This window comes from Watersipora subatra, chromosome 9 (assembly GCF_963576615.1).
Source record: "Watersipora subatra chromosome 9, tzWatSuba1.1, whole genome shotgun sequence".
NCBI lineage: Eukaryota > Metazoa > Bryozoa > Gymnolaemata > Cheilostomatida > Watersiporidae > Watersipora > Watersipora subatra.
This window is the reverse complement of record NC_088716.1, coordinates 57,411,139-57,428,999: the sequence shown is the minus strand read 5'-3', so window position 1 is coordinate 57,428,999 and position 17,861 is coordinate 57,411,139. Positions and strand designations below refer to the sequence as shown.

The 17,861-nt window shown below is 34.6% G+C and overlaps 1 protein-coding gene and 1 long non-coding RNA gene across 5 annotated transcripts; both read right to left on the bottom strand.

The window, feature by feature from the left end:
* Window positions 1–3,083: 3,083 nt before the first annotated feature.
* Window positions 3,084–7,160, bottom strand: LOC137403924 (uncharacterized). Of its 4 annotated transcripts, XR_010979636.1 has the most exons (7): window positions 6,917–6,954; window positions 6,665–6,718; window positions 5,905–6,069; window positions 4,670–5,637; window positions 4,345–4,509; window positions 4,142–4,176; window positions 3,084–3,507 (listed from the first exon to the last, which is right to left on the bottom strand). It is a non-coding gene; the product is annotated as an uncharacterized lncRNA (long non-coding RNA). The 4 variants fall into 4 exon arrangements; XR_010979635.1 differs by lacking the exons at window positions 6,665–6,718; window positions 6,917–6,954 and adding an exon at window positions 7,012–7,160; XR_010979637.1 differs by lacking the exons at window positions 6,665–6,718; window positions 6,917–6,954 and adding an exon at window positions 6,992–7,148.
* Window positions 7,161–9,843: 2,683 nt separating this feature from the next.
* On the bottom strand, window positions 9,844–17,022 carry LOC137403922 (uncharacterized). The gene is made up of 12 exons (XM_068090043.1): window positions 16,823–17,022; window positions 16,199–16,308; window positions 15,594–15,735; window positions 14,349–14,434; window positions 13,832–13,972; window positions 13,467–13,566; window positions 13,082–13,144; window positions 12,917–12,970; window positions 12,214–12,384; window positions 11,757–11,964; window positions 10,609–10,679; window positions 9,844–10,274 (listed from the first exon to the last, which is right to left on the bottom strand). Exons 1-12 carry the CDS (start codon window positions 16,932–16,934, stop codon window positions 10,132–10,134), a joined length of 1,401 nt encoding a protein of 466 aa, XP_067946144.1. The 5' UTR covers window positions 16,935–17,022; the 3' UTR covers window positions 9,844–10,131.
* Window positions 17,023–17,861: the final 839 nt, after the last annotated feature.

Genomic DNA, 17,861 nt, shown 5'->3' with positions numbered 1-17,861 from the left:
CTAGTTTGGGTCAGCCATTGTTCTGTTTACAGGTCACACAACACCTGTTAGTCAGGGTGTCAGTCAGGGTGTTTCAAACAATAAGTATGGTTAAATAATAAATGTACTGAATATATATTGTTGTTGTTTAAACTTGTTTAAACTTAAGTTTAAGTTTAAAACAACTTGTAGTTGTTTTAAACTTAAACTTTAACTTTCATTTTTACCCAATTTTACATCGCTCTATTTTAATATTGAGCACTTTCATGCAAGAGACTGTTCATACTGCATCTACTGTATATATATATATATATATATATATATACATCTGTATACTGTATATATAGATTACTTATCATATATATATACATGTATATATATACATATATATATAGATGTATATATATATATATATATATACAGTCAAACATGGATAACTCGCCTACGGATAGCTCGAACACATGGTTAATTCGAACAGTTTCTTTGGTCTGTTCCCACGTAATGATAAATTGCTATAGATAACTCGAACTCAACACTTTTAACTCAAACTGTTTTTTGCCCAGCGGCTACCGAAACGGTTGTTATCGCTTTAGAAAATCACTTTAATCCAAGCCATAGAGGTAAACCTCAACTTTTCGTAATTCATAGGCGTCGTTATTACCACCATCGGCAAAATATTTTTGTCAACAACTTTTCTAAAAGTTTGGTAAAATTTGATTCATACCAAACATCCGCCTAGCGATCGCCCTTCGGAAGCAAGGTAAAGTGAGGTAATCTTTGCATAAACTTCAAGAAAAATCGGCAAAATTGATCGTGGGTAAAACGCTCAAAAGAAAAAGATGTCTTTTCTTTTGAGCATTTCAACAACGATCAGGTTTTGCCAATGTCAATCTAAAAAACGTCCTGGCAATAACATCACCTCAAACAACAAACCAATCTCAAGGGATAGAAAAATCTCTATACTTTTTGATAAAAACCTTTTAAACTTTACATTAGAAGCATTTAATTTGAAACAAGCCATTTGTGCTTTTGATTTATATTATAGTTTGTATATGTACATGTATCTACTAATAAATAAGTAAATACATGGACTTGTGACAGTGCTCTGATAACTTGAACGCTCTGATAATTCGAACACTTTCGCTCGGTCCCGTGAAGTTCGAGTTATCCATGTTTTACTGTACATACATATATACATATGTATATATATATATATATATATATATATATATATACGTGTATATATAAAGGTAGAGAAATATCTCCCTCTTGGAGAAGAGATTGAAAAATGCTGGGATGTAAGAACAACTGTAATTCCAGTAGTCTTTGGGGCACTGGGCGCAATAACACCGGCGCATAAAATGTGGCTTGCCCAGATACCGACAGCAATCAACTCAGGTGAGTTGCAGAAAAGTGTGCTATAGGGAACAGCTAACATCTTGAGGCGAGTGCTCAAACTCCCAGGTCTCTGGTAGGAGCCCCGAGTTAGAGTAGAAATTACCACCCATACGGGTTAACCGGGTTGAGGAAACAATTTATTTATATATATTGAAGCAGATGATGTTATCAAAAGATCGTCCTCCCTATAGTTATACATTATGAGTGATGAACTGGGCGGTGTGAAATAATTGGTAACCTTGCTAAAAACAGACACTTAGCAGTAAGCAGTCAACAAAATTTTAACCTTGGCTCACTAAAAATATATTAGCTAAGGTCATCTAACCCTGCTAAAAAATGGCCGAGTTGCCTGCTCTAAGTTCAACCTCATCTTGGTATGAACGGAAAAAATCGTGCCAATAACTCCCGTAAAATCATTCAGATATTGGCCACAAAAACTCTGCTTGCAAATCAGCTGGTGTGGCAGCTTTAGGGCGAGTGTGCTAAGAAGTAGAGTCAAGTTTCATTATATAAAACTTGTGAGGGAACAAGTAAGAGAATGAAGGAATGATTAAACAAATATGCCAAAGACCAAATGAATGAATGAATTAATGAATGAATGAATGAATGAATGAATGAATGAATGAATGAATGAATAATGGTCACATGAAAAAACGAATGTGTAAATTTTAAACAGTCATTTGTCACTTTCTAGGCTGATAAGTAATAGATACGTGTTTGAATTTTCTTTTTAAATAAAGTTGTGAAACTTTTGTACGCAATTTTCAAAGGTCTCTATTTATGTTCAGCAATTTGCATTGTTTCATCGAGAGTCACTAAATTATGTTTTTGTTATTGCCGACATCAAATGAAGCAGTACACGTAAAATAACTTTAACTTAATATTATAATATAGATTCATTGCCATTTATTATAGCCTCTCATGAATGGGTGTTAGACAATAGCAACCATAATACCCATTAACTTGAAGTACTTGATATTGATAAAGGAGTTCACTGTACTAATGCCATTACTTAGCAAGTTAATTTAATTAAGTGAATTTAGAGATGCTAGTAAAACTGATACTAGTGGTGAACAAGACTTAGTGGTTTCAGTGACTTATCTTGCTAAGTCTGAGTAATTCTAGTTTAATAAACGAGTCAAGAGATTACAAGTTATGTCAAATGAAGTTTCTAGAGACTAGTGTAATCTCAGGCTTTCTTCAGCTAAAGTTTTAAATTGATGGAACTGCAGATAGTTGTACGCTGATGGCTCATTATTATATCTGGATAGTATATAGTATTTTCAGAAGCCATAGTTGACTTGAGTAAGGGCTCATTGACCATATAACACATTTAAGCCCACTTGTGCTCACTTGTGTTTATGTGTCGTTAAATGAGTTTGAGAGAGAATGAAGAATAACTCAAAAAATGTTCAGTCATAAAATTTTCTGCCATTTATGTTCATAGTAACTGTACTCTCCAGAAGCTGTAGCTCTTCTACTTTGTCCTTGGTTGCATATTCTATATGAAGTAGCGGTAGCTTAAATCATAGTTTATGGTACAGTTGTTTATCTGATTACCTACAGCGTATATCCTTGATCAATCTCCGTACTGTCTATATCCAAACATAGTCTAGGATTTTTATTGTAATCTATTTTTACTTTCTTTTGACATTGCGGTATGAACTAAAGCTGGGCTAGTATTCATAAAACCACTAAACAGAAAATTGTTCCTTTTTAATATATTTTACAAAACATCATTAAGTTTGTATATAAAAAGCATGAAAGCAGTATTTTACAAAATTATAAAGGTTCATAAAGGTTTTTTGAGTAAAAATCAGAAAACTTTATGTAAAGGTTGCAATAAATGTAAAAGAATTCTGAGATGTTACAAGTTGTAACCAAGTTTTTGGTAGCAATGGAAAATATTTTCTAAATTAATCAGGAAAATACTTCAGGATATAGTAAGCTTTGAAATTTATCTTCTGCCAATTTATCAGGAAGTTAAAGACTACGCTTCAATGTTGTAATTCTTCACTTTTCGATCCTTGGTATCTGGTGATGCAAAGTCTGTTTAATAGGGTCTTCCTTTGGAATTTTGTCTCAAGTCATTAGGAAGTTCACCTTTCTTGTAGTTAGATCTCCAGTTACCTGTAAGTTCATTTAAAGGGATTTTATTAAGTGCTTTTTGATAAATTTATTTTACCCATACTACACCAGACACCGGGTTAGCAGGCAAGAACGTCATTGCGAAACAACAAAAAGTGCTAGCAGTGACACAAGGTAGCAGGTGAGAATGTCATTGCAAACAACAAGAATGTACTAGCAGTGATACAAGTTAGCCAGTGAGAATGTCGTCGCAGACAACAGGAAAGTATAAGCAGTGACACAGATTAGAGGATGAGAATATCATTGCAAACAAGAATGTACTAGCAGTGACACAAGTTAGCAGGTGAGAATGTCGTTGCAGACAACAAAAAAGTATAAGCAGTGACACAGGTGGGCAGGTGGGAATGTTACTGCAAAGCAAGTTAGTTAAAAGAGGCATTTTGTATTTTTGTTATCATTTCTTATATTATATATCAACATCAAGTAGTGTAAATCGTAAGAAAGAGAGAGTACACGACATTTTAAAAGAGGCATTTTTTGTTATCATTTCTTATTATGTTATATATCAACATCAAATTGTAAAAATGATAAAGAGAGAGTACCACACATTTATTAAACAGTATACATTTGCATTTGGGAGCTCTTATACCAACATTTAGTAAGATGTGTTACATACGTTTTGGCATCTTGTCTTTGTTTTCCTTATTTGGGCTAAAAATAAAACAACACTATCATAATCATGTGTGTCAGAGCTTATATGACGATTCATGCATAAACTATAACTAGAAAAACATATTAACTACAGTGTCCATTATTTGTACTTCAGTAAGACATCGTGCTGCTGACAATGAATGTTTCAAAGATTTATGGTAAACTCACCGTGATTTGGGGTAGTGCAGCAGTTCACGAACAAAGAGAAGCACTTGTCGCTATGTTCTGGCTGAGATTTTTCCAATTCTAACCTTCCATCGAAGCACTCCGATATAATACCCAATTCTCCTGTGTCATTGCTTCATCCTTCACCAGCAGCACAGCTGTCAAATTCTACCAATAAAAGCATCACATATAGCTTGAAATATTTTTGTTTATATTCTATGCTATATCAGCAGCTTCCTATTTACTAAAATAGTTCTTTAAAGCGCTGTCAACTAGAAGAGTTGTACTATGCATGAGTTGGTTTAAACCAAATGGACAAAAAACTTACAGTGAGATTGTCTTTCTTCTGAATCATCATTCATGTCATCATCTACCTCTTCCTTTTCTTCTTCTTGTTCACTAAAATTGTCAGAAAAAATTCCACACTGAAAATGATGTAGCAAATTGGACGAGAGTTGTCCTCTCTTGCAATTATGCGATGTATATTTTTTAATTCAATTGGGAATCATTATCAACATTAGTTCAGCAGAAAGTCTGTTCAGCTAAAAATATGTTATGTGGCAACCAAATAAAACTGCTTTTGCTAGTAGTTATATTGTAAGAAAACAGTTCAAGCTGGATAAACATGGTCATTATGGTTTACAGCAGTTTTATGTTTGTCATGGTGGTGGAGCAACCTTTTAACATGAGTTAAAAGGTTTAAAAGAATGCTACTACTTTTTACAAATTGTTATTATTGTAGGCCAAGCGTTTTAATGTCAAATATACAAAATTAAATAATTAGCTCAAAATTAAATAATTAGAAAATTTAACTATCATACTACATAAAAATTGTCATGAATCTTTTTTTACAAAAAACTTGATTTTTTGTGTAATGTTTATAGTGTTAACATTTTAACAGAGCTCGGTTTGCTTTTATGAAATCAAATATGTGTAAATCATAATACAAGCACATGCTTTGATTGACAGTAGTATTCAAGTTGGAAATCTTTGAGATGGCTCAACCTTCTTTGGGTGTTGATAAATGGGGGATCAGAAATTTCAAAAGCCTTTGTCTAACTATTTTAAGATTCAGAAATATGACTGTCCTTGACATAGAAGCCTCAAGGTTCATACAACACCGGATAAACTTCTCCGAGCACTTGTCAGATGTTGACATATCATTCTCAGCCCACGACTCAAAGTTACTGATGCAGACATCGCAAGACGCCTCTGTGTCATTAGCTTGGCTCATTTTACCAGCTCTGCAGCACGTTTCGGGGTCTCGAGCTTCCATTCTTTTGTTTTGCTTTTGGTCTAGAGAAACATTGGAGGCATATTTACTATACATTCTCACTATCACCTCATGCTGTCCACAATTCCTCTAGTGAGCTAGTTCTATTCCTGGCTCAACATTTACAGTATAGCATTGTTTGTTGTGCACATTACTAATTTCAATTTCGGAGCTGCTTAGTCTGGTAATCTACTCAGCAGGCATATATATCACATATACATGTTGAACACAAAACTTTTATTTAGTCAGTTTCCTGAAACTCAACAAAAGGTGTGACTCAGCCAACTTACTTATGCGCCTGTTTTTACGGTCTACAACCCGCTCGTTTTGCTGAGCCATTGGCTCTTTGTTCATGCCTCCAAGTCGACGCCAATTGCCTTTCCTTCGTTCTCCATTTCGGTGTTCCTTGCCATCTTCCATTTCTTTACTTTTATTGTTATGTGGAAATCCTCTCACTAAAACCCAACAGTTGATATATTAAAAGTTATTAGCTCCTTTTGATAACTAAGTTTGAACTTTTGTTATCATTCCATCAGTTGCTTCTCATCTTATTCGTTTAAGCTAACCAATTATGAGCGTGGATAGCTGACTTACCCTCAATAGAAGAGCTCTTAAATGTGACTATCAAGATCAGGTATTGCTTCATAGTAAAACAATAGAAATACTAAACATGGTAATAACTTTAATTATAATTGGCTACGCCTTAGAGTCTCTGGATGTAGTACAAAGTAGATGTAGATGTAGATGCAGATGTAGATGTCTCAACAGCTAAATTTCAGATTTTCATTAATAAGTGCTGGAAAGGTAAGAAAAGCAGTAAACGTTTCAATGTTTTCCCTTTTAACTAAAGATCTTTTTAATTTATAACTTCTTTGACAACTTCAACTTTTATAGCATTTCTATAAAGCAACTGCTGAATCTGATGGTGTTAATATAATGATCAAAGTTATGACAGTAATTTACCTTTCACCTTCTTCCCTTTTTGTTTAATTGCAGACCGAAAATTTTAAAACAAGAGCTACACTATTTAATCTAGCAATGCACATTCACTTGTCACGTTGCGGTCTTTAAGAATATAGTTGCAAGTGGGCTGAGAGGGTTCAGCTGAAACAAGAAAACAAACAGCTACATGTAGATAAAATTCCATTTAAGCTCATCAAGTAATTTTCATGGTAGTGCTAGAATTTTATTGGGAGGATAACTGTGCTAATATTTAACTGGTTCATTAAAAAGTTGTTGGCCAATTAGAACTAAGTTTGGGTTATCCGTTTTAAGAAAACTGATGGTTTCATTTCAGCTAACCTGTCTTTGAGCAAGTCTTGTTTCTAATTCTTTCAAAGCAGTCGAAAACTACTGTAAGTAGTTAAAAAACTAAACTGTATAACTTATCGTCGTACGAGTTCATCTTGACTTTCTCTTGCTTCATGCCACTACCCTTTGCATGACTAGTTGTGGAAAGTATAGCTAGTCCTAGAAGAATCTCCACTACAAACTGTCTCATGGTTGCTGTATAGATATTTGCTCACTGAATGCTGCTTTTGGGAGGCAGCGTGTCTTATATACCTTCCCTGTTTTGCCTTGTCATAGTTTCATAACAACCAAGTGGCTGGAATACAAATACAGCCAAATGGTCTGACCTCTGAGGTGTAGTCTGTTGTCCATCACAACTTGCTGGAGCATAAGCATGTTCCTCTTTTCTGTTCACATAGGGAAAGGGCTAAATTTTGTGTCTTATCTATTTACAACTACTGTTATTGAAACTGGATAGTTTGGTAATACTAATTTAACCACAGAATGAGCGATTATTGCTGATGGCTGTGAATCAGAAGGCATTTATTAGAAGAAGGGGTGATAGAACAAGAGTCAGCGATAGCAGCTGTTTATTGTGTCAAGATACATGTCAAGTGAAAGTGACCACATTCTCATACCACCTCCTATCTCCTTCGCTTTGTTTTACCAACAACATTCTCTATTTAAATGGCAACATTCACCGCAAAAGCTTTTCTAAATTTCTTGCAAAATCTTTGTTGTTTCCACATTTTGTTATTGCACCTGCAACTAAAAAATCTTGCGCAGGGCTAAGCAATAACGAAAAAGACTTGTCTGCATAAGGATACTAAAGGTACACTGTCAACATGTGCCATTATATGTAAGTTTTTTGGGCAGTTTTATCAAAAGCAAGTATTGTCGATTTTAATTTTAAAACATCTTGGCAGTCAGATCACCTCAAACAACAAAAATAATCGCAAATGATAAAAAATACCGATACGTTTTGATGAAATTGAAAATTTTGTGCAAGTTTATTTTTAATTATTTGGTTGTTTTGAGGTTTGCATATACAATAGATGTAGTGTTTATTTTAGATCAGGCGTGCTCACCCTACTGTCTGTTGCTCCTTCAAAATATGTTGTCCTTGACGCATGAACTAGTGCTAGGGTTCAGTTTATTATTATCAAAAAAGTTACAAACATCGATTGCAAAATTTAAATCCTTAAACGTATATTCGTCGATAGATTTTACAAACAAGATCAGTTTTAACAAAGCCAACAAAAAGTTAATTTTTTGATGCCATTTTATGGTAAAGATACCGACATCTAAGTATTTCTTCCGCTTTCAAGGAGAATGTTATGCAAAAAGGTTTCTGTAGTGAAGGTTGTTAAAATATTTCACTAGAATATTTTATATTCTATTATAGAATATATAAATATTCTATAAGAATTGTAAAAGAGGTATAGCTTATATAAATAGGCCTGTGCCCGATTGGTGGACGATTCTAGACCAGTTTTCAGTTTGAGTAGTCAATAAAATCACTTTCGCAGTGAATCATGTATGTACACGCATTGTGATTTGAAGGAGGCGCCTTATTTCTTTTTCGCACTTGTGTAAATTTTTTGTCATAGCTTCAAACGTGAGTGATAATTTTATTGATAGCACCACTGAAGGGTGATATTAATGGGATTAGTGCTCACGTTCAATTATTATTGCACCAGCATAATAATTGAAGTATTTGCTTTAATTATTATGCTGGTGCAATAATAGTTTATGCAGATGATGCTAGCAAAAGATTGTCCTCCGTTTAGTTTTCCATTATTAGTGATGAGCTGGGCAGTGTGAAATAATTGGTAACCTTGCTCAAAACATACACCAGAAACTTAGCAGTAAGCAGTCAACAATATGTTAATCTTGGCTTACTAAAAATATATCAGCTAAGGTCATCTGACCCTGCTAAAAAAGTGGCCACATTGCCTACTCTAAGTTCAAACTAATCCTGGTATGAAAGGAACAATCGTGCCAATAACTCCCATAAAATCATTCACATATTGGCCACAAAAAACTCTGCTAGCAAATCAGCTGGCAAGGCAGCTCTAGGGTGAGTGTGCTAGTAAGTGGAGTAAGAGAATGAATGAGTGAATAAACAAACATGCCAAACATCGAATGAATGAATGAATTAATTAATTAATTAATGAAAGATGAATGAATAAATGAATGAATGAGTGGTCAAATAAATAAACAAATGTTTAAATTTTAAACAACGATTTGTCACTCTCTAGGCTAATAAGTAATAGATATGTGTTTAATTTTTTTTTTTAAATAAAGCTGTAAAACTTTTGTATGCAATTTTCAAAGGTCTATGTTTATGTTCAGCAATTTGCATTATTTCATCGAGAGTCACTAAACTATGTTTTTGTTATTGCCGACATCAAATGAAGCAGTACACTTAAAAATAACTTAATATTATAATATAGATTCATTGCCATTTATTATAGCCTCTCATGAATGGGTGTTAGACAATAGCGACCGCAATACACATCAACTTGGAGTACTTGATATTGATATAGGAGTTCACTATACTATTGCCATTACTTAACAAGTTAATTTAGTTAAGTGAATTTAGAGATGCTAACTAGTAGGTAAGCTGCAATCATGGCAGCTCAGTTTTAGATGATAGTTTAGTATACAAAACCTACATTTTTGACAGTTTTGTGAAAATTTAGCTATTCAATTGTTCAATAAAGTTTAGTTAAAATGAGTTCTTAAATGAGTTTAAATCCTAGTTTATGGTACAGTTGTCTATTTGATTACCTACAGCGTATATCCTTGATCAATCTCCGTACTGTCTAAATCCAAAAATAGTCCAGGATATTTATTGTAATCTAGTTTTACTTCTTTCTGACAATGCGGTATGAATAAAAGCTGGGCTAGTATTTATAAAACCACTACACAGAGGATTGTTCTTTTTTTAATATATTTTACAAAACATCATAAAGTTTGTATAATTATAACAAGCATGAAAGCAGTATTTTACAAAATTATAAAGGTTCATAAAGGTTTTTAGATAAAAAATCAGAAACCTTTATGTAAAAGTTGCAATAAATGTAAAAGAATTCCGAGATGTTACAAGTTGTAACCAGGTTTTAATAGCAATGGAAAATATTTTCTAAATTAATGAGGAAAATACTTCAGGATATAATAAGCTTTGAAATTTATCTTCTGCCAATTTATCAAGAAGTTAGAGACTACACTTCAACATTGTAATTCTTCATCAGTTTTCGATTTCTGGTATCTGGTGATGCAAAGTCTACGTAATACGGTCTTCCTTTGGAATCTAGTCTCAGGCCATCAGGAAGTTGCCCTTTCTTGTAGTTAGATCCCCAGTTACCTATAAAATCATTTGAAGGGATTTTATTAGGTGCATGTTGATAAACTTGTTTTACCCGTACTACACGAGACACAGGTTAGCAGGCAAGAATGTCATTGCCAAACAACAAAAATGTACTAGCAGTGACACACAAATTAACCAGTGAGAATGTCATTGCAGACAATAATAAAGTATAAGCAGTGAACAAAGGTTAGCAGGTTAGCTTGAAATCTTTTTGTTTATATTCTATGCTATATCAGCTTCTTATCTACTAAAGTAATTTTTTAAAGTGCTGCCAACTAGAAGAGTTGTAGTCCGCATGATTTGGTTTAAAGCAAATAGAAAAAGAACTTACGACGAGGTTGTCTCTTTTCTGAATCATCATTCATGTCATCATCTTCCTCTTCCACCTCTTCTTCTTGTTCACTAAAATTGTCACAAAAACTTGCACACTGATAATGGTGTAGCAAACTGTCCAAGAGTTGTCCTCTTTTGCAGCTATGCAATGTATATTCTTTAATTAAAAAGGGAATCCTTATCAACATTAGTTTAGCAAAAACTCAGTTTAGCTAAAAATGTGCTAGAGGTAACCAAATAGAACTCCTTTTGCTAGTGGTTATATTGTAAGGAAACAGTTCAAGCTGGATAAACATGGTCCTCTTTGGGTTACAGCGGTTCTATGTTTGTCCTGGTGGTGGAGTCATGTTAAAATATTTAAAAGATTGCTACTACTTCTTATAAATTTTCATTATTGCAGGCAAGCGTTTTAATGCCAAAATATACCAAAACGAAATAATTGATTTAAATTAAATAATTAGAAATTTTAACTATCATACTCTATGGAAGTCATCGTTAATCTTATTTTCTTACACAAAACTTGATTTTTTGTGTAATTTCTGTAGTCTTAACATTTAACAGAGTTGGGTTTTTTTATGATATCCAACACATGTAAATCATAAAAATAATGGTAATAAAATTTGCACACTGATAATGGTGTAGAAAATTGGCCAAGAGTTGTCCTCTCTTGCAGTTATGTCATGTTATGTATAGTCTTATTTCAATAGGGAATCATTATCAACATTAGTTAAGCAAAAAGTTTGTTTAGCTAAAAATATGCTAGAGGTAACCAAATAAAACTGATTTTGCTAGTGGTTATATTGTAAGAAAACAGTTCAAGCTGGATAAACATGGTCATTTTGGTTTACAGCGGTTTTATGTTTGTCATGGTGGCGGAGTCATGTTAGAAGGTTTAAAAGAATGCTACTACTTCTAATAAATTTTTATAATTGTAGGTGAGCGTTTTAATGTTAAAATAGAGCTTGGTTTGCATCTATGTAATCAAATATGTGTAAATCAAAATACAAACGCATGCTTTGATTGTCAGCAGTATTCCAGTTGGAAATCTTTGATATGGCTCAACCTTCTTTGGGTGTTGATAAATGGAGGATCAGAAATTCCAAAAGCTTATATCTAACTATTTTAAGATTTAGAAATATGACTGACCTTGACGTAGGAGACTCAAGATTCATGCAACACCAGATGAACTTCTCCGAGCACTTGTCAGATGTTGCCACATCATTCTCAGCCCATGACTCAAAGTTGTTGATGCAGACATCGCAAGACGCCTCTGTGTCATTAGCTCTGCTCATTTTACCAGCTCTGCAGCACATCTTGGGGTTTCGAGCTTCCATTCTTTTGTTTTGCCTTCGGTCTAGAGGAACATTATGGAGACATATTTGCTATACATTCTCACTATCACATGCTGTCCACAATTCCTCTAGTGAACTAGTTCCACTCCTGACTGTATGTTTGTTGTACACATTACTAATTTCAATTTCAAGGCTGCTTAGTCTGGAAATTCACTCAGCAGGCACAAATACCACACATATATGTTCAACACAAAAATTTTATTCTGTCAGTTTTCTGAAACGCAGAAAAAAATGTGATTCAGCCAACTTACTTATGCGCCTGTTTTTACGATTTACAAGCCACTCGTTTTGCTGAGCCATTGGCTCATCTCTTTGTTCCATGCCTCTAAATCGACGCCAATTGCCTTTTCTTCGCTCTCCAATTTGGTGTCCGTTGCCATCCTCCATTTCTTCACTCCTATTTCTATGTGGAAATCCTCTCACTAAAACCCAACAGTTGATATATTAAAAGTTATTAGCTCCTTTTGATAACGAGGTTTGAACTTATGTTATTGTTCAATCAGTTGCTTCTCATTTTTTCAAGTTAACCAGTTATGAGCTTGGATAGCTGACTTACCCTAAATAGAAGAGTTCTTAAATGTGACTATTGAGAGCAGGTATTGCTTCATAGTAAAACAATAAAATTAATAAATATGGTAATAATTTTAGTTATAATTGGCTATGCATTAGAGCCTCTGGATGTAGTCCAAAGTAGAAATACTAAAAAGGCAAGAAAGACAGTAAATCTCTCAAGTTTTCCCTTTAACTATAGATGTTTCAAATTTATAACTTCTTTGGCTGCCTCAACAGAGCTGTAATAGCCTTTCTATAAAACACCTGCTGAATCTGATGATGTTAATATAATGATCCAAGTTGTGACAGTAATTTACCTTTTACCTTCTGCCCTACTTTTAGTTGCAGACAGAAAATTTTAAAACGGAAGCTACACTATTTAATCTGGCAATGTACACTCACTTGTCACGTTGAGGTCTTTAGAAATATAGTTGCAAGTGGGCTGAGAGGATTCAGCTGAAACAAGAAAACAAACAGCTAGATACAATTTCATTAAGCTCATTTTCATGGTAGCACTAGCATTTCATTGTCTGCTTTAAGAAAACTGGTGGTTTCATTTCCGCTCACCTGTCTTTGAGCAAGTCTTGTTTCTGATTCTTTCAAAGCAGTCTAGTCGATCTTGATCCTCAACTGCAAAAATTATAATAACAATAACAGAGTACAGTCCATTGCTATATATATATAAACCGTTTTTAAATGAAGCAGTCATGATTTTTTAACAAACAGTATACATGTACTGTAAAAATTGCTTAGAGTTTTTCCTCTTTTAGAACTTCAAATAACTTCATAAAGTAAAACAAGTTGAAGGCATTTATGTCAGTTGCTAATGCGCACTTGAGGTCATGTTAATGTCTAGGAAGAATATCCATTACTTGAAGTTTTTAATAGACAGCAGTAACCAAAAGGTAAAGGGCATGAGAATTACAAGATGAGGAGTAATTACCAACAGTACCTTGACAGCACCTGTTGGGCCTCTTACGCTTAGAGTTTTCACACATAGAGTTGATCTTGTTAATATAGCTCTCTGTGAAACACTCCATCATATCATCACCCTGTTCATAATATGTAGGATTTTATCCTGATGTAAAAATGTTTGTACATGGAGGATTACTAGACAAAACCAGCTTTGCACAAAGGAATAAGTGTCAACTACTCTATCATGGTGGTAAATTGAATAATACAGAAAGCAGTTCAGCCTACTTTCTTAACTGTCATCAATATTAAACTGAATGTGATAAAATGTGTGTTGTTTCTATTTTAATATAGAGTAAGCTTGCATATCTTTCTGCAAGTACAAGAACCTCAGAGTGAACCTACTTCCATAGAGCAGCACTCTAGCCATGCTGCCATTTTGTCCTCACTGTTTCTGCCTCTAAAAGCGTGTCTATTTGGCATGCCTCTTTCCATAACCATATCCACTTTAGCGCAGATTGCTTCAGCTTTCTCTTCCAAGCTCACCTAAAAGAAGTTGAGGCCATATTGAGAAATGGTTGGGTGGTATTCAATCATATGTTTGTCCTGACTCATTTTCTGATGTCACTAAAACTTAACATCCCGTCCTGTTGTAAAAGTCACCATATTGGATGTTCACACTTGACTGATTGATTAGCTTTAAACTAATTATAGTAACTGCATTTCTGGGCTGATAAAAAATACCATCAATTAGAACTGAATGTTGCTGACTACTCCTTTGGTGTTTTATCAACAATAATCATACCCGCAGCTGCCAGGTCTGAGACCATATAATAGGCATGTATTTACAAGTCTATCAGCTTCTAACGCTGGTACAGCTTTATCCCTCAATGCCCATTTCCTAGTGCTTAAGCTAACTTACACAGCGGTTATGTTGCCTTCCTCCTCGTCTATTGTGCTTAGGGCCACGGCTTCCTTTTCTTCCTTTTCTATCCCTCCACCTGTTTCCTGTTTGTAGAAAATTTAAAAGTTGAAAGATAGGCTGGCAAGTTTATCAGCCGTAATAACTTATATACAATTCATGATACAAAACCTGCTACTCGAGTTAAAATGTTGATTACCAGGATTTCAATACAGCAAATTCATAACAGGCTAGTAAAGGAAATTTTTGTAGGTATTTCAAAATTCTCAGTTTACTTTTCAAAGCTCTGGCACAGTATGGCTACCAAGTGCTCGGGTGTGATACTGGTACCGTGTCTGAGTACTTGGTGCCCAGGCAGTAAGTGCCTGGCCATTCTAAAGCCTGGTTCCCTTATCGATTGCGAGAGTCTGGCAGTAATTTGCGCAGCAAAATGCTTGTGACGCTAGGCTCGGCGGCATCTGCTCACATAAAAGCTGCATCACTAAACATAATTGCTTAATCAAATAAAATGTTCGCTCGCCATGCCTTTTTTATAATGATGACCTTCACCCGTAGAGTGCATTTTCGGAAGGTTTTGCCTGCGGCCTTTGGTGAAATTTGAACAGCACTAAACTATTGCGTTGCCGGTGGTCCTGGTGGTCCTTGGCGGTACCCCAGCACGTAGGCTCCCATTTCACTGCTAAAAGCCTGCGGTGCGACAGCACCCGGTGCTTTGCGGTATATATGGGAACCAGGCTTTAGACAGTGTGGGCATCATGACTTTATGTAATGAAGCCTTCTAGTCTGCCCAGTAACTCATCAGGTGCCAGCGTTTGTGGCAGGTGAGGTCATGCATTTGATCCCTGATGACTGCTATCAAGTGTACTAGATAACACTTTGATTGAAAGCAGACTGAACAATAGTTACTGAACAATGATGCTTCCAGTCAGGATAAATGTGGACCCACTCGATTTCTCCATTTTTTCTTTCATCCTCAACATATTTTTTCACTTCAATTTTAACTTATGAGCCAGGCTTTTAAATAAAAAGGGTAGTAAATTTTAAAATATAGCGCTGTTATTGTCAGATGCACAGATTTAATTTTAGAAATGACCTTAGGCACCAACCGTTTAAGAAATTTAACTCTTCGATACCTACATCTATGAATCTACGGAAACAGTAACAATTTTAAAGCATTTTAAGATTCGAATGTTTGATGTCAGGGTCAAGTACTGATGACTTTAACCTCTTGCTACGCCTACTTACTTAAACTCTCATCGCTGTCAGAGTCTTCATCAGTTACTGCTGAATCAGTCTCAGTATACTCCTCCAAGTCAGCGCTTTCACCATCTTCGCTGTCTTCACCGAACATGTAGTTAACAAAGTCAAAGCTATCAGAGAAGGCTTCCTGAAGAGACCAAACACACAATGTACTCAATGTTATTCAATAACGGTGTTATTCAATGTATTCAATTTATTCAATAATACCTCATTGCTTGACTTTGTAGAGCAATAAGATATTATTGACTTTGTCAAGCAATGAGATATTATTGTTTTACAAATTTAGCTGTTTTTATATTTTTGTAAATGTAATTTTTTAGAGCTTTAGTTCTAAGTAATATACATTTCAGATAATGTTCCTCGCGTTTGTACCATTGTTTTTTCATGAGGGTTTGACTAAAACAGTTAGTAGACTATCTATTTTTGTACTGAAATACCAACTAAAATAGTCATTGTTTTAGAGTTTACTTCCACTATATATATCATTGGGCAAATTTACTCACACTTTGAACAACGCGTAATTTATCCAAATAAAAATGGATTTTGCCATTTTTAATCGAATCTTTTATCTGGTATCAAAAGATACTTACTGTTTCATCATCAAAAAGTGGCTCAGAAAAGAGATCATCAGTTTCCATGCTGTCATCTGCCATATATGTGTTTTTGTCACCATATTGCTTGCGCATGAACGCTTGGGCATCTACAAACAGTCTCAAAATATTACTATTCTCTCTAGTCATAAACGACTTAGAAAAACCTGTTAGTAAGTAATTGCTGCCTTCGGCTACCAGGTTTATATTGGTTTAGCAGTTGAAATTCGAGTTAAGGACAATATTAGAGATTGAAAGAATATCTCTAAGTTTTGTCACCGATTTTAAACTTGAATTAGAAAAGTATTTTTAGGTCATGAGACTTGGGCAGCCCAAGAAATATGTAAACATAAATGCTAGTGTCGCTTATCTTTCTCACAAAGTTTGAGTAATATTTATGTTGATTTTTTTAAATGTTCGTTGTCTTTATGTTTTTATTCTAGATAAAATGTAGATGTGATACAATTGACACCAATCAAAATTTCAAAGAAGACTATATAAAACTTTGTAAAATCTCTGATTCTAGACTTTATCTAAAATTCTATACTAAATAAGAATGTATGAATATTTCTTTCTGTCATTAGGTTTATGCAAATAGTATAAAAACTAAACTGTATAACTTACTGTCATACGAGTTTATCTCTTGTTTTCCTCGTTTCATGCCATTACCCCTTGCATGACTAGTTGAGGAAAGTATAGCCAGTCCTAGAAGAATCCCCACTACAAACTGTCTCATGGTTGCTGTATAGATATTTTCACACCGAATGCTGCTGTTGAGAGGCAGTGTGTCTTATATACCTTCCCTGTTTCGCCTTGTCATAGTTTCATAACCAAGTGGCTGGAATACAAATACAACCAAATGGCCTGATCTCTGCAGTATAGTCTGTGATCCATAAGGATTTGTTGAAGCGTATGCATGTTCCCCTTTCTCGTTCACATATGTAAAGGGCTAGATTTTTGTGTCTTATCTAGTTACAACTACTGTTGTTGAAACTGGATAGTCAGCTGATATTAATTTAACCACAGAGTGAGCGATTATTGCTGATGGCTGTGAATCAGAAGGCATTTAGTAGAACAAGCGGCAGCGATAGAAGAGAGTCAGGGATAGCAGCTGTTTATTGTGTCAATATAGATGTCAGGTGCATGTGACCTCACATTCTCGTACCACCTCGTATCTCCTTCGCTTTGTTTTATCAACAACATTCTCTATTTAATTGGCAACTTTCACCGCAAAAGCTTTTCTAAGTTTCTTGCAAAATCTTTGTTATTTCCACATTTTATTATTGCAGCTGCAACTAAAAGATCTTGCTCATGGCTGTAGCAACAAGGAAAAAAGACTTTATCAGCATAAGGATACTAAAGATGTATTGTCAACATGTGCCATTATGAGTTTTTTTGGGGTTTTTATCGAAAGCAAGTTTTTGTCGATTTTAATCTTGAAACATCCTGGCCAACGCATCACCTTAAACAAAAACGATTGCAAATGATAGAAAAATATGGGTACGTTTTGATAAGATCTAAAATTTTGCGCAAGTTTATTTTTAATTATTTGGTTGTCTTGAGGTCTCGATATACAATTGATGATGTGTTTATTTTAGATCAGGCTGCTTACCCTACTGTCTGTTGCTCCTTCAAAATACGTGGTCGTTGACGCATGAACTAG